General features: G+C 44.2%; 1 protein-coding gene across 1 annotated transcript in view; it reads right to left on the bottom strand.

The window, feature by feature from the left end:
• Window positions 1-12,609, bottom strand: part of LOC133116328 (uncharacterized) — a 55,163-nt gene extending 42,554 nt beyond the window's left edge. The window contains exons 1-10 of the mRNA XM_061225768.1: window positions 12,519-12,609; window positions 12,042-12,170; window positions 11,430-11,565; window positions 5,985-6,437; window positions 4,952-5,047; window positions 4,086-4,164; window positions 3,408-3,493; window positions 2,075-2,226; window positions 1,073-1,231; window positions 475-567 (exon numbers count right to left, since the gene is read on the bottom strand). Of these exons, the coding sequence (XP_061081752.1) occupies window positions 475-567; window positions 1,073-1,231; window positions 2,075-2,226; window positions 3,408-3,493; window positions 4,086-4,164; window positions 4,952-5,047; window positions 5,985-6,437; window positions 11,430-11,565; window positions 12,042-12,169 (1,382 nt within the window). The 5' untranslated portion in view covers window position 12,170; window positions 12,519-12,609. The remainder of the gene's footprint in view (window positions 1-474; window positions 568-1,072; window positions 1,232-2,074; window positions 2,227-3,407; window positions 3,494-4,085; window positions 4,165-4,951; window positions 5,048-5,984; window positions 6,438-11,429; window positions 11,566-12,041; window positions 12,171-12,518) is intronic.
• Window positions 12,610-12,844: the final 235 nt, after the last annotated feature.

Below are 12,844 nucleotides of genomic sequence, written 5' to 3'. Positions count from 1 at the left end.
TGTCAGTGTCAGTGTAGTGAATAGTGTCAGTGTCAGTGTAGTGAATAGTGTCAGTGTCAGTGTAGTGAATAGTGTCAGTGTCAGTGTAGTGAATAGTGTCAGTGTCAGTGTAGTGAATAGTGTCAGTGTCAGTGTAGTGAATAGTGTCAGTGTCAGTGTAGTGAATAGTGTCAGTGTCAGTGTAGTGAATAGTGTCAGTGTCAGTGTAGTGAATAGTGTCAGTGTCAGTGTCGTGAATAGTGTCAGTGTCAGTGTAGTGAATAGTGTCAGTGTCAGTGTAGTGAATAGTGTCAGTGTCAGTGTAGTGAATAGTGTCAGTGTCAGTGTCAGTGTAGTGAATAGTGTCAGTGTCAGTGTAGTGAATAGTGTCAGTGTCAGTGTAGTGAATAGTGTCAGTGTCAGTGTAGTGAATAGTGTCAGTGTCAGTGTAGTGAATATCAGGGTTGAATGTTGGCAGTTGCTGGCAGTGCCTACCTGACCTTGGTGGTGAATTGCACCTGAGTCTTGATGATGAGGGGCTTCTGAGGGTGGGTTGGCATGCAGGGCTGTTTCTCCACAACAAAGGAGCTGCAGAGATCCAATCAGAATAGCTGATTACTCCCCAGAGCCCACCCCCACTGCCCACTGCCCAATCACAGCAGAAATGTTCACATGACATCAGTCAACACTGGTACTTTCCTTTGTGGCACAACCTGGGAAAATGTAGATGTCCTAATAGTGCCTGGCCATAATTAAGGATATAATAGGTTAAACCCCCGGATTATGATTATGATTTTTATAACCTCTTACCTAAGATGTAGAATACTGCAGAAGTTCCAGACTCATATAATTTAAATCAGTCAGCAAAATTCACTGGGTTCATTTTTGAACATTACCATGTTAAAACTGTGTAGACCAAGCTAACATGAAGCATTCCAAGAACTTTGGAATGTTCTGGTTAGATTCCCATAAGGATGTAAGATAATATTGCAATTGTAATTTTGTTTGGATGTAACGTGTGCTGTGGGAACACTGTTACCTTAAATACCTTAAACCTTACCGAAAAGTATTTGCAGTAAGGTGGGTGCTCTACCTTTTGATGAGGTGGTAGACCAGATATTTTAGCTGCTCTTCCATTTGGGGTTTCTGTTGAGTTATGGGGTCTCCATCGTAGGTGACCTTTAAGGTCAGCTCGCCGAGCTTGTCCAGCTGCCGTTTGATTTGGAACAGGCTCTGCATCGTCAGAGTGAACCTGCGGAGCAGAGGCAGTGTTCTCAGTGCATCACGGGACACCGCACCTCAGAACTCACTTGATCTGATGAAAGTGTAATGACAACCTGTGGGTGGAATGGCAGGGTGACTACTGGAGAAGAGATTCTGAAGGAGAGTCACACGCTCACGACTACTGGCTGTTCTGGCTCCACGGTGGTGGACAAACTCCCCGTTGAGGTCAGAACTGTAGAATCTCTCCCCACCTTCAAGCGCAAACTGAAGACGCACCTCTTCAAGCAGCACCTCTCCCCGTCCCTCCCTACCTCCCTGTGAACCTTAATTGTTGTCTTTGTGATTTACTTTGTGTATCGGTATTTTTAGTTGGCTAGGTAAGCAGTGTTTGGATAGTTAAGTTTGGTCACTTTTACTTTGTTTGTTTGTTTGTTTATTTGTTTGTTTAAAAAAATAAAATAAATAAAATAAAATTCAAATAGGCCCTGGTCCTTATCTTTGTTGTGCAGGTAGCAGTTGAAATTGTACTTCCCTCTAGGGTCTTTCAGCGCACTTATCCCTGGTTATGGGTATGCACTTTGTTGTACATCGCTCTGGATAAGAGCGTCTGCCGAATGCCATTAATGTAATGTAATGTAATGTCACAAGGTGAAGGATATCTGCAAATTTTGAGTTGAAGATAGAAACAACTTTCAGTGTGTCTGTGAGCTCTACTGAATGAATGTATCGCTGATGGTGAGTCGACTGTCAGAGTTAGAATGACCGCATCAGGAAAGCGCATGTGCCTGTGGAGGTTATAATGGGTGGGGCCAGGTGGGGTGCCGTGCGGAGGGTTTCCCGTGGGATGAGGTGAGGCGGGGTAAGGTGGTACCAGTTCTGGAGCTGGTCCAGTCCAGTCAGCTGAGGGCCTCCGATGCAGGCTATCTGCTGCCGGCGCTTCCAGTCGCTCAGCTCCGGGCTCAGCTGGGAGTTCATCAGCACGTCAATCTCTTTGATCACATCAACCATCTTGGAAAGGATCTCCTACAGGGAATGGGTTATGAGGTGTCAATGTGCCCGCGCACTGCACCCTAAACTCTCTCTGAAAGCACAGTACCACAAAGATTTCATACACTAACCAGAACTAAACTCTCTCTGAAAGCACAGTCCCACAGATTCTCTAGGCTACCCAGATCTCAAGCCTCTCTGACAGCAGAGACCCACAGATTCTCTAGGCTACCCAGCTAAAGCCTCTCTGACAGCAGAGACCCACAGATTCTCTAGGCTACCCAGATCTCAAGCCTCTCTGACAGCAGAGACCCACATACATTTTGCACTCAAAGCAAGGGATAAGCCGTGATGAAGCAGCCATGATGAACCATGATGACTGAAGTGAGGGGTTGCTTTGGCAATCATCATTTTTAGATAGCAGACCACCATGACATGGATTATCCCACTTATTACATGGTTAATTACCTCATGAAACAATGTGAATATTACATGAATTAATATGAATATTAACACAAACTATTTGTAGAAAATGTCTGACTGTGTACCTGTAGATATGTGGAGTGATGTGAAAGGTAACGCAGTCTGTTACCCAGAGCAGCGGCCTGTTATTCAGAAATATCAGACCGTAGAGCGTCTGAAGTGACTAATCTGAATCGAGCATACAGCAAGGCCGGGTAACAACCCTCTCCAACACAGTCCCGCACAGACACTCACCAGATGGTCAGGTCATGCAATTCTGCAATCCTCTATACTTCCTAACAACAGGAGTTTCTGCTTGGTAGCAGGGGTTTTGCGTGCTATATGGCAGTATATAATGCATTGTATTGGACCACACCCTAGGGGCAACATGGCTCAGGCTGTAAGAGCAGTCATCTGGCAGTCGGAGGGTTGCTGGTTCGATCCCGTCCTGAGCAAGACACTGAACCCATAAATGCTCCTGACGAGCTGGTCAGTGCCTTGCATGGCAGCCAATCGCCGTTGGTGTGTGAGTGTGTGTATGAATGGGTGAATGAGAAGCATCAATTGTACAGCGCTTTGGATGAAGGCGCTATATAAATGCCAACAATTTTACATGCTTATTAAAGATTGGAAATAAAAATTATGATAAAAAAGAAACTGAACATGCTTAATGCTAGCAGGAGCAATTACCTGTTATCATGCAGAACCACATGCCCCAGATCAAAAGAGAGAGCGAGACTTTGAGCAGCACTTGCCTTCCTTTTGAAGTCAAGTCGGTTCAGCATTTCTTGAAGCGTGATAACTTCCTGCTTCACAAATGTAGTGTTTCGCTCTGCTGGGTCTGGGGAGAGAGAAAAAAATCAGCAATACAATTCAGCACACGCTGGAGAAGTATGTGCATTTGTTATGAGAATTAGATGAAAATACATGTACAGGTTAATTCTGGTGGTTTCCTGTTTGCTCAACAGTAGAGTCACTGTATTCGCAGAACTGCTTTGATATGATGGGGTCAGGTTTTGTTCTTTAAAATTGTTGATTAACAAAACCTATGTCCTGTAAGAAAGAGGTAGCACCTCACAGATAAGACAGACATTTGCATCAAGGCCTTCGATGGTGTTTAAGCCAGGCCATATGACCAGTGTGTTGAAGGTAGCTGCACTGCAATCTTGTTTTGTTTCAGTGATCTTCCTGCTGGGCCGGCATGACATTCAATCTAGCCTACTTTTACTTTTCTCTAGTAAGAGTGTGTTGACTTGGGTGAGTTCCTGCATTGTCCTCACTTGGATTCCACCGAGAGCTGGGCCCTACCAGACACATAAACCTATGGGAAGTGAGTAAATACTTGATCTCTGAAATTCAAAGCTAGTTTTGATCAGTTCTTAAGTGTGTGTGTGTGTGTGTTTGCCTGTGTGCTTGGCTGAAAGATGACACACCTCGAGACTGAAGTGTTTTAAAGCGAAAGTCGAAGTCGTCCTGCATGTCCTCGAGGTACTTTACTGCCTGATCCATCATCTGTGGGAAGGGAAGAGGTAACACTCAGTAACCTGCTGTTACTCCTTCAGTAACACTCCTACACAGTAACCTGCTGTTACTCCGACAGTAACACTCCTACACAGTAACCTGCTGTTACTCCGACAGTAACACTCCTACACAGTAACCTGCTGTTACTCCAACAGTAACACTCCTACACAGTAACCTGCTGTTACTCCGACAGTAACACTCCTACACAGTAACCTACTGTTACTCCGACAGTAACACTCCTACACAGTAACCTGCTGTTACTCCTTCAGTAACACTCCTACACAGTAACCTGCTGTTACTCCTTCAGTAACACTCCTACACAGTAACCTCTGTTACTCCTTCAGTAACACTCCTACACAGTAACCTGCTGTTACTCCTTCAGTAACACTCCTACACAGTAACCTGCTGTTACTCCTTCAGTAACACTCCTACACAGTAACCTGCTGTTACTCCTTCAGTAACACTCCTACACAGTAACCTGCTGTTACCCTGACAGTAACACTCCTACACAGTAACCTCCTGTTACTCCGAGAGTAACACTCCTGTATAGGAAAACCTGCAGCCTTTCTCCTGTCATCTCTTCTGTATGTGTATATACATCTTCGCTTTAGCACTCCAGTGTATGCCAGCTGCACAGGTTTGGGCGTGCTGAAACACAGCTGACCGGAAGGGATAGTGACGTCATAACTGCGCTGGCAGCACTGCTGCATCGCATGTCGTCAGTGTGAATGTACAGCACCTGTGCGCAGGAAGGTGAGTGGCCCACACGCAGCCTAACCTGCACGCTGCTCCTGATTACAGCCACCCGGTTATCCATGTTCTTCTGTCTCTCGAAGACAGCCGAGTTCTGCATCATGGATTTCTCCAGAGGTCCCTGAGGAAAGGGGGAGGGGGACGATAGTGTTCACACACACTGGTAGAATAGAGAGGAGGTGTTCACACACTGGTAGAATAGAGAGGTGTTCACACACACTGGTAGAATAGAGAGGAGGTGTTCACACACTGGTAGAATAGAGAGGAGGTGTTCACACACTGGTAGAATAGAGAGGAGGTGTTCACACACACTGGTAGAATAGAGAGGAGGTGTTCACACACACTGGTAGAATAGAGAGGAGGTGTTCACACACACTGGTAGAATAGAGAGGAAGTGTTCACACACTGGTAGAATAGAGAGGAGGTGTTCACACACTGGTAGAATAGAGAGGAGGTGAAACAGGCAAGCCAGTCCTTCACATCACAATGGTCATATGTATCCTAATCCAAGGTTTAGGGCCGAGCTGAAAATACAACTGACCAATAAACTTCAAGTACAATTACTTTAATGTCAAAGCTAGACCTTACAGTCCAACAGTCCAATACGTTTCTAAAAGACATCAATATTTTGCTCATTTAAAAAAAGAAAGCTGCTGATCATGTCCACTGCTGAAGGACGTGTCGATAAGAAAACAGGAAGCAATGCAGGAAGGAGAGCTAAGAGGAGAGAGAGGAGAGGGAGAGGAGAGGCGAGAGGTGAGGAGAGAGAGGGAGAGAGAGAGGAGAGTACAGGAGAGAGAGGAGAGAGAGGAGAGGGAGGAGAGAGAGGGGAAAGAGAGAGGAGAGAGGAGAAGAAAGAGAGCGGGAGAGAGAGGGAGAGAGGAGAGAAAGAGAGGAGAGAGGAGAGAGGGGAAAGAGAGAGGAGAGAGAGGGAGAGAGGAGAGAGAGCGAGAGCGAGAGAGAGAGAGAGAGAGAGAGAGGAGAGAGGAGAAAGAGAGAGGACAGAGGAAAGCAGGCTGCTGTAAGGTGAAGTTAGCGAGGCTGTTATGGGGCAATACCTGCTCTTGCACACTCGCTGTGGTTATAATCCGTCTCTCCTCTCTCAGGCAGGTGGAGATGATGCAGGCAATCTGTAAGGGGCTGGAGTTATACTTCCCCTGGGGGCAGAGAGAGCAGCATTCATACACACACCCAGCTAAACCCCCAAGAGAACAGAGAGAGCAGCATTCATACACACACCCAGCTAAACCCCCAACAGAACAGAGAGAGCAGCATTCATACACACACCCAGCTAAACCCCCAACAGAACAGAGAGAGCAGCATTCATACACACACCCAGCTAAACCCCCAACAGAACAGAGAGAGCAGCATTCATACACACACCCAGCTAAACCCCCAACAGAACAGAGAGAGCAGCATTCATACACACACCCAGCTAAACCCCCAACAGAACAGAGAGGGTTTTCCCTTGAATACCTTGTGCCTGTTAAAGAAAAGGTCTCTCCATCAGACTGTTACTCCGACCATGAGAACAATCCAAAAAGAAAGTTACATTTAATTTGTGTATCTTTGAAATGAATGCCTTTATAAATCAAGCATAATCACAACCAGATAAATTATGTTAAGATTAAATTTTTACATTTGAATCCAAAAATGTTTTTGTGAATTATTCTGGAGTAAAACCAGAATAAAATCACAATAATTCAACGTGAAAACAGAGGATTATCATGAGGTAAACTCATATCTAACTGAAACATTAAATGTTTCCGGAAAAGTTTTCTTATCATAAACTTGAACTTGAACTGTCCAAAAACAGACGAGGACATTAATCTGATTGTCCTCGTAGAAGAACAAAGCGATGTGCCAAACCTGATAAAGATCCTCACACAATAAAGGTGTGTAAGGAGCATATCAGTGTGCAAGCTTCCTTATTTTCATCCAAACTAATATCTAAGCAGCCTACTGTTGTTTATATAAGTTGTTAACATAAACTGCGTATGCGCCACATAGGACTGGAATGCTGCATTGGCTTACGCATCAGAGTTGTTGCTGTTTTTGTAATCTGTCTTGAGTTCCACATACTGTGAAACAGGTAAAACCAAAATGGTTTAACATAAAACTTGAGGTAAAGTTATAAAAGACGTTACTGTCTGGGTAACAGGAAGGAAAGCACCTGACCATGTTCTGGAAGTACACGCCATGCTTTAAACTTCTATTCAAGCAATGATGTAATCTAAAGAGTGTAATGCTGCGTTGACGTCAAATCGGAATGACCGAATTACCACCTTCCAACTGGGAAAAACGTCAACCCCTGAAATTAAATGCGAAGCAAAAAACTAAACTCATTATCAGATTAAACGTATCAGCCACATGCCATGCCACTTCTATGCCACGATGTTTGAACCTAAACTCGCCGTTATTTTGTTGTTTCTTCTGAGAGCCTCACCAAAGCGCCGTCTTTGAATATTTCCGAAGTAGGCTACGCCATGCCCCAAATCATCGAATAGGCTAAAGCAATACATTATCATGTGATGTAAAGAGAGATCAGACATATAAACGACGGTCTAAGCAGGGCACCCCCTATTTATTGCAAACTTTTAGACTTGTAGGCTACTCCCTATTTATAGCAAACTTTTAAAGTGTTTTATGGAATTTATATTACACTCCACTTAAGCATTAATTAATCAGGATTACCAGAATGAAACATCACCCATTTTAATGTTGAATCCTGTTGATATGAATGACATGAATAATTATAATATTCAATTGGCTTATTAAAATAATTCTGCCATTCCAAATCTGAAACATCTGAAAACTTTGATAAATCCCATATTATTTCTGAAAATGCATTTCCGAAGGATTTAGGGGGAATTTTGTTTGGCTCACATTTGATAAATGAGGTCCATTATGCTTAAAATATGTGGATCCTTCAAATAAAAAATGTGTATGAAAATCAGTAATCAGTCATAAACCTTTTCAGATAAATATGAAAAGTATGTTTTTAACACATTGTTGAATTCTGAGCAGTGCAAAGTATATCTCCTTCTTTTTTTTTAAATGGTGCTGCTTTTTTCTGTGACAGGGTGACAAGTTTTTCTCACCGTGCCCTTTAGAAGAGCCAGTCTGTGGGTCGATCAGGCAACTACACAGATAACAACACAATCTGATGAGGGAAATTTCTGTGTACTCTTCACGCAGCATAACCAACCCACTCTCAGCATTCATGGTGCTTTTGCTGTTGCTCATACACTGAAATCCCCTTCACAACCTACGCTGTAGGCTCCCCAGAACATCATCATGGCATCTAATGCAAACAAGATGAGTTCACCTACTCATGTCTCTTGAGGTTCATGTAATAATGACATCTGCATATATTGCAGCGACTTCTCAAATGTAGAAGGGCGTGTTATAGCACAGGTAATTTAGCCTGCGATGCAACTTAAGAAACCACAAATGCTCATTTCACTGTGAGATCTGAGCAGTGGTCTACCTCCCCCTTCCACCCAGAGCAGTCACGTGCCCAAGAACACGCCACAAATAACAGCTGATGTGTACACACTTAAACTTCATCCAGTGCAATTATCACTGAAAATGTATAACACTGCCTGAACACACAACACACAGGCTACACCTGGAGTATTGCTACTACTGCGGTGTTTAAATATTTGCATTTACAAGCTGGAGTACAGGTGTACCTAATAAAGTGGTATATATACTGAGTATATATGAACTGTGCTAGAGGCTATTTTTATATAACAGACATACATGAGCACACAGCTAATTTTCTTAAATAATGTGGATTGGCTGAACTAAAGACTGTCCGTTAGAAAGCTGCTCTCAAATAAATGCTCATAATTCAAAAAGTTTAAGTACTACCCAAAAGCTGTGAATATTGTGTATGACATTTATATCTAGTCTCAAAATCCAGTAATGACAGCACAGCACAGTCAGAGCCCAGAGCACAGCACAGCACAGTCACAGCACAGTCAGAGCCAAGAACAGCAGCACAGTCAGAGCCCAGAGCACAGCACAGCACAGTCACAGCACAGCACAGTCGGAGCCCAGAGCAACAGCCATCTCGGAAATGAATGGGAATGAGCTATGAACAAGAAACCATTATGGACCAAGCCGGACATTTTCCAGTTGGTTTGGTGTTGATAGGTCCAAAACTGGGTAGGCATTCACCAAAACGGCGGAATACTAATGTTAACTTTCGAATAACAGTAGTGTGTTGCTTCGCTAACTAGTACCAGCAAATTTCTGACCAGCTACCCGTTGGTTCAATACATAGCTTGAGCTGGTCAAACCATTGATTATGGAGCTGGTCAACCAGCTACCAGCTGTTTCAAAACCCTAGCCTAGCTAGTTTTTTTCAGCAGGGTAATGATATGACCACACGTTGACATAATATAGATTATTACAATAAATTAAAAATACTATTTCTATAAGCAGCTAGGTTAGGAAAATATTTTCTTGAAAGACAATTTAAAACCAGAGTGGCTGAACCAGACAATAGCTAGGCCTATCACACGTCTCAGTATCGCTTTGCTTGAGCAAACTGCAGAGCCAGTCTAAACTGCCTACTCATTCAATAGCATAGCTGCTTTCTTCCTGCTACAGCAAAATCGTTTTGTTTTAAGGCAACTTAGAATCCGTGAAGCTAAACCCTCAATATCGCAGTGCAGAACTACATGTAAACCACCTGTATTTTCTTCCAGCTACAAAGAAAACATCAAGAGCCAAAACATGGATCTATGTCCATGTTGCTGTGTTGCAACATGGATAAATACTCTGTTGCTGTGGTGACAGGAAGAGGAGCTTGTCGGCACCGTGATAAAGTTTGTTTTGGTGTGCCAGTGAGCAGCAGATCTGAAAGTGCTTCCTGATGGCGGTAGCCTCCTTTGCTCTCGCTCTCAGTTCAGCGCCTGCATAAGTGCATAGGAAATGAGAAACCGCACCAGTCCTTTCTGTCAACGAAGTTTCCAGGCAAGGTGATGCGACATGCAGTGACAAGCCCACAGCCTTGTACACAAGCAACAATACGCCTGGAGGCAGCCCTGCTATTTTGGAAAAAAAATAGTTCTCCAATCAGCAGAAAGATCTGCCAGCCAGATGCCTTCAGTCATATTCGTGCAGGTTGACTTTTTTTTTTTTCCCACGCAGCTTTCCCGAAATGGCTAACAAGTTACTGGAAAGTCCAGCCCAACTGCTGGAGGCCTCACCCCCACGGTATCAAAGCGGAAACCACATATCTGAAGCTGGTTTCAATACCATCAATATGAGGATGGGGAAAAAGACCATGTTCCTTTTGCACTCCCAAATAGTTTATTATTTTAGTTTCACTTTGCATTTTTACAGCAGATGTTTATATTAAGTGCTAAACTTTTTACCTGGAAAACCCCTCCTTGTCACTTAGGAGGCAAGACGTTTTTAACTTGGCAGCGAACGCCTAGGTGTGTCGTGTCAGTCCTGCACTGTCCTACAGACAGTGGCATAACAGAGAGAAACACTCCTCATTGTGGGAAGTTTTCAGTCAGTCTCTCGATAAGCAGTTAATCGCACACTGAAGAGCACAGAATGAGACATAACAACTACAAACGATTTCAGAAAGAGTTCAGCCCTTATTCTCAAAGTGAATCCAAAAATCCAGGTAGATAACTATTACGATACCCACAAGTGAAATGTTCATTTCATTCTCATGTTCAATTTCACATTTCAATTATGGGTCATTCCACATTGCCCAACTTCATATGAAAATACTGCTTTAATTTAACGTAGAACGGAGTCATACTGAGAAGAGCACAGTACAGTCACAGCCTAGAGCACAGCACAGTCAGAGTCCAGAACAGCAGCACAGTCAGAGTCCAGAACAGCAGCACAGTCAGAGTCCAGAACACAGCACAGTCACAGCCTAGAGCACAGCACAGTCAGAGTCCAGAACAGCAGCACAGTCACAGTCCAGCGCACAGCACAGTCAGAGCCCAGAGCACAGCACAGTCAGAGCCCAGAGCACAGCACAGTCAGAGTCCAGAGCACAGCACAGTCACAGTCTAGCGCACAGCACAGTCACAGTCCAGAGCACAGCACAGTCAGAGTCCACAGCACAGCACAGTCACAGTCCAGCGCACAGCACAGTCAGAGTCCAGCGCACAGCACAGTCACAGTCCAGCGCACAGCACAGTCACAGTCCAGAGCACAGCACAGTCAGAGCTTGGAGCAGCAGCACAACCACAATGCACAAATACTATTTCCCCTAAGCTGCAACAACAAGTAAAACTTTTTGAAACAGCTACATATGATTAACCAGCTTTGGGCTGTGAACTGAACTGCGTTCCGCCTGCCAGTGAACTCCCGGCTCATCTTCCGTAGTGAAAGTGCTCGAGGGAAGTGGGGCTGACAGCCCGACCTGGCGGACGTGCGTGGGCTGACAGGCCGGCCTGGCGGATGTGCGTGGGCTGCCCAGGTCAGGGCCTCTGGGGTGGTGAGGGGACGCACAGACGTACCTGCAGCAGCTGGTGGATCCTCTTCATGTTGTGCCTCTGGAGGAAGTTCTGCTCCTGGGAACACAGCCTCTCCAGCTGGCTCAGGAGGTTACTGAGGAGGACGGTGGCCATGGATTCGTCGTTTGAAGCCGTGTCCCTAAGGGGAAGAGGGCGGATCGCAAAAAATGGTGTACCACCATTCCACATTTTTTAGATAGTAAATACAGTACACCTGGAACAAGAGACTAGAGTAGAAAATTATAACTTCCTGACAAGAGGCCAGGTAATAAACTTTAGTACAACAAAATAACACAATGATAAAGTTTATCATGGAGAACTGCCGATTCTCCACTATAAACGACAACATTAAATTTTTGGGGGATGGCAGTTAACGGGTGGGAACATTTCATGTCTTCCCAGGGGGTGGGGGGTGTCCCCCCCTGTGTGTTGGACATGAAAAGCAAGTGCCAGCGTGGTAACATGTGATTCTTTTCTTTATGTGTCATCGGCTCTCCCTGACTTAAGGACTCCATGTTCAGTGAAGTACCTTGCCAAAGGGTATAGCTGGCATTGCTAAACCTGGGAATTAAACTGGCAACCTCTAAGCTACAGTTCTCTGGCCCCTGCACTCACCAGTCCTGGCTCTCAATCCAGGCAGCCAGCACCTGACGGATCTCCATGGGGAAGTTGTCATCGTAAAAGTAATCCACTTGCTCCAAAAACTTGACCTCTAACTGTTGGACTAGTTTCCACTGACTCATACTAAACGAAATCCAGAACCACAGACACACACATGCACACACACAAAGATTTATACATAACGATAAAAAGGCTGAAAAGCAATGTGCTACATAAACAAAATCAATTCACAATCACTAAGCGAACGGTTAAAAAACAATTAATGGAAAGATGGAATCTACTTTCGTAAATCAATTTCAAGAAAGTTATGTTCAGTCGTGTTCTCCACATTCCACATCTCAATTTTTAATTCTGAATTCTTTTTGCTTTTGTTCCTCTCGGATCTATCCGAATACGCAACACAATACTCGATTATGAACATAAAATTTCTACATTAGGGACGCAAAGGTAAAAAAAAAAAAAAGTACGAACCTTTTTCTTGTAGTGAGCGAACAATCCAGCCGCACCTCCGGCACTTACAACGCGTGTCAATGGTTTCCTCCTCTGCATGTCAACTTTGCTGCGTTTGGCGTCACGGTGGGGGCTGAACTATTATTATTCGTGAGCCGATATATGACGCGTCGATCGAAAAAACTGCTGAAATAACGACATTATCTCGAAGGGAATATTGTGTACATTAACATGGCGCTGAATAAATTAAATCTTAATTGTGTTTAGGCAAATTAGACTGGATTGTGCCAATCTATCGCTGTATGCTTGTGCGTAAGAAACCCAAGTAGATAAAACTAAACGTTTAT

The sequence above is a fragment of the Conger conger genome, chromosome 17, assembly GCF_963514075.1.
Source record: "Conger conger chromosome 17, fConCon1.1, whole genome shotgun sequence".
Classification (NCBI taxonomy): domain Eukaryota; kingdom Metazoa; phylum Chordata; class Actinopteri; order Anguilliformes; family Congridae; genus Conger; species Conger conger.
Note: the sequence above shows the minus strand (reverse complement) of the source record. Positions and strands in the feature narration are given on the sequence as shown.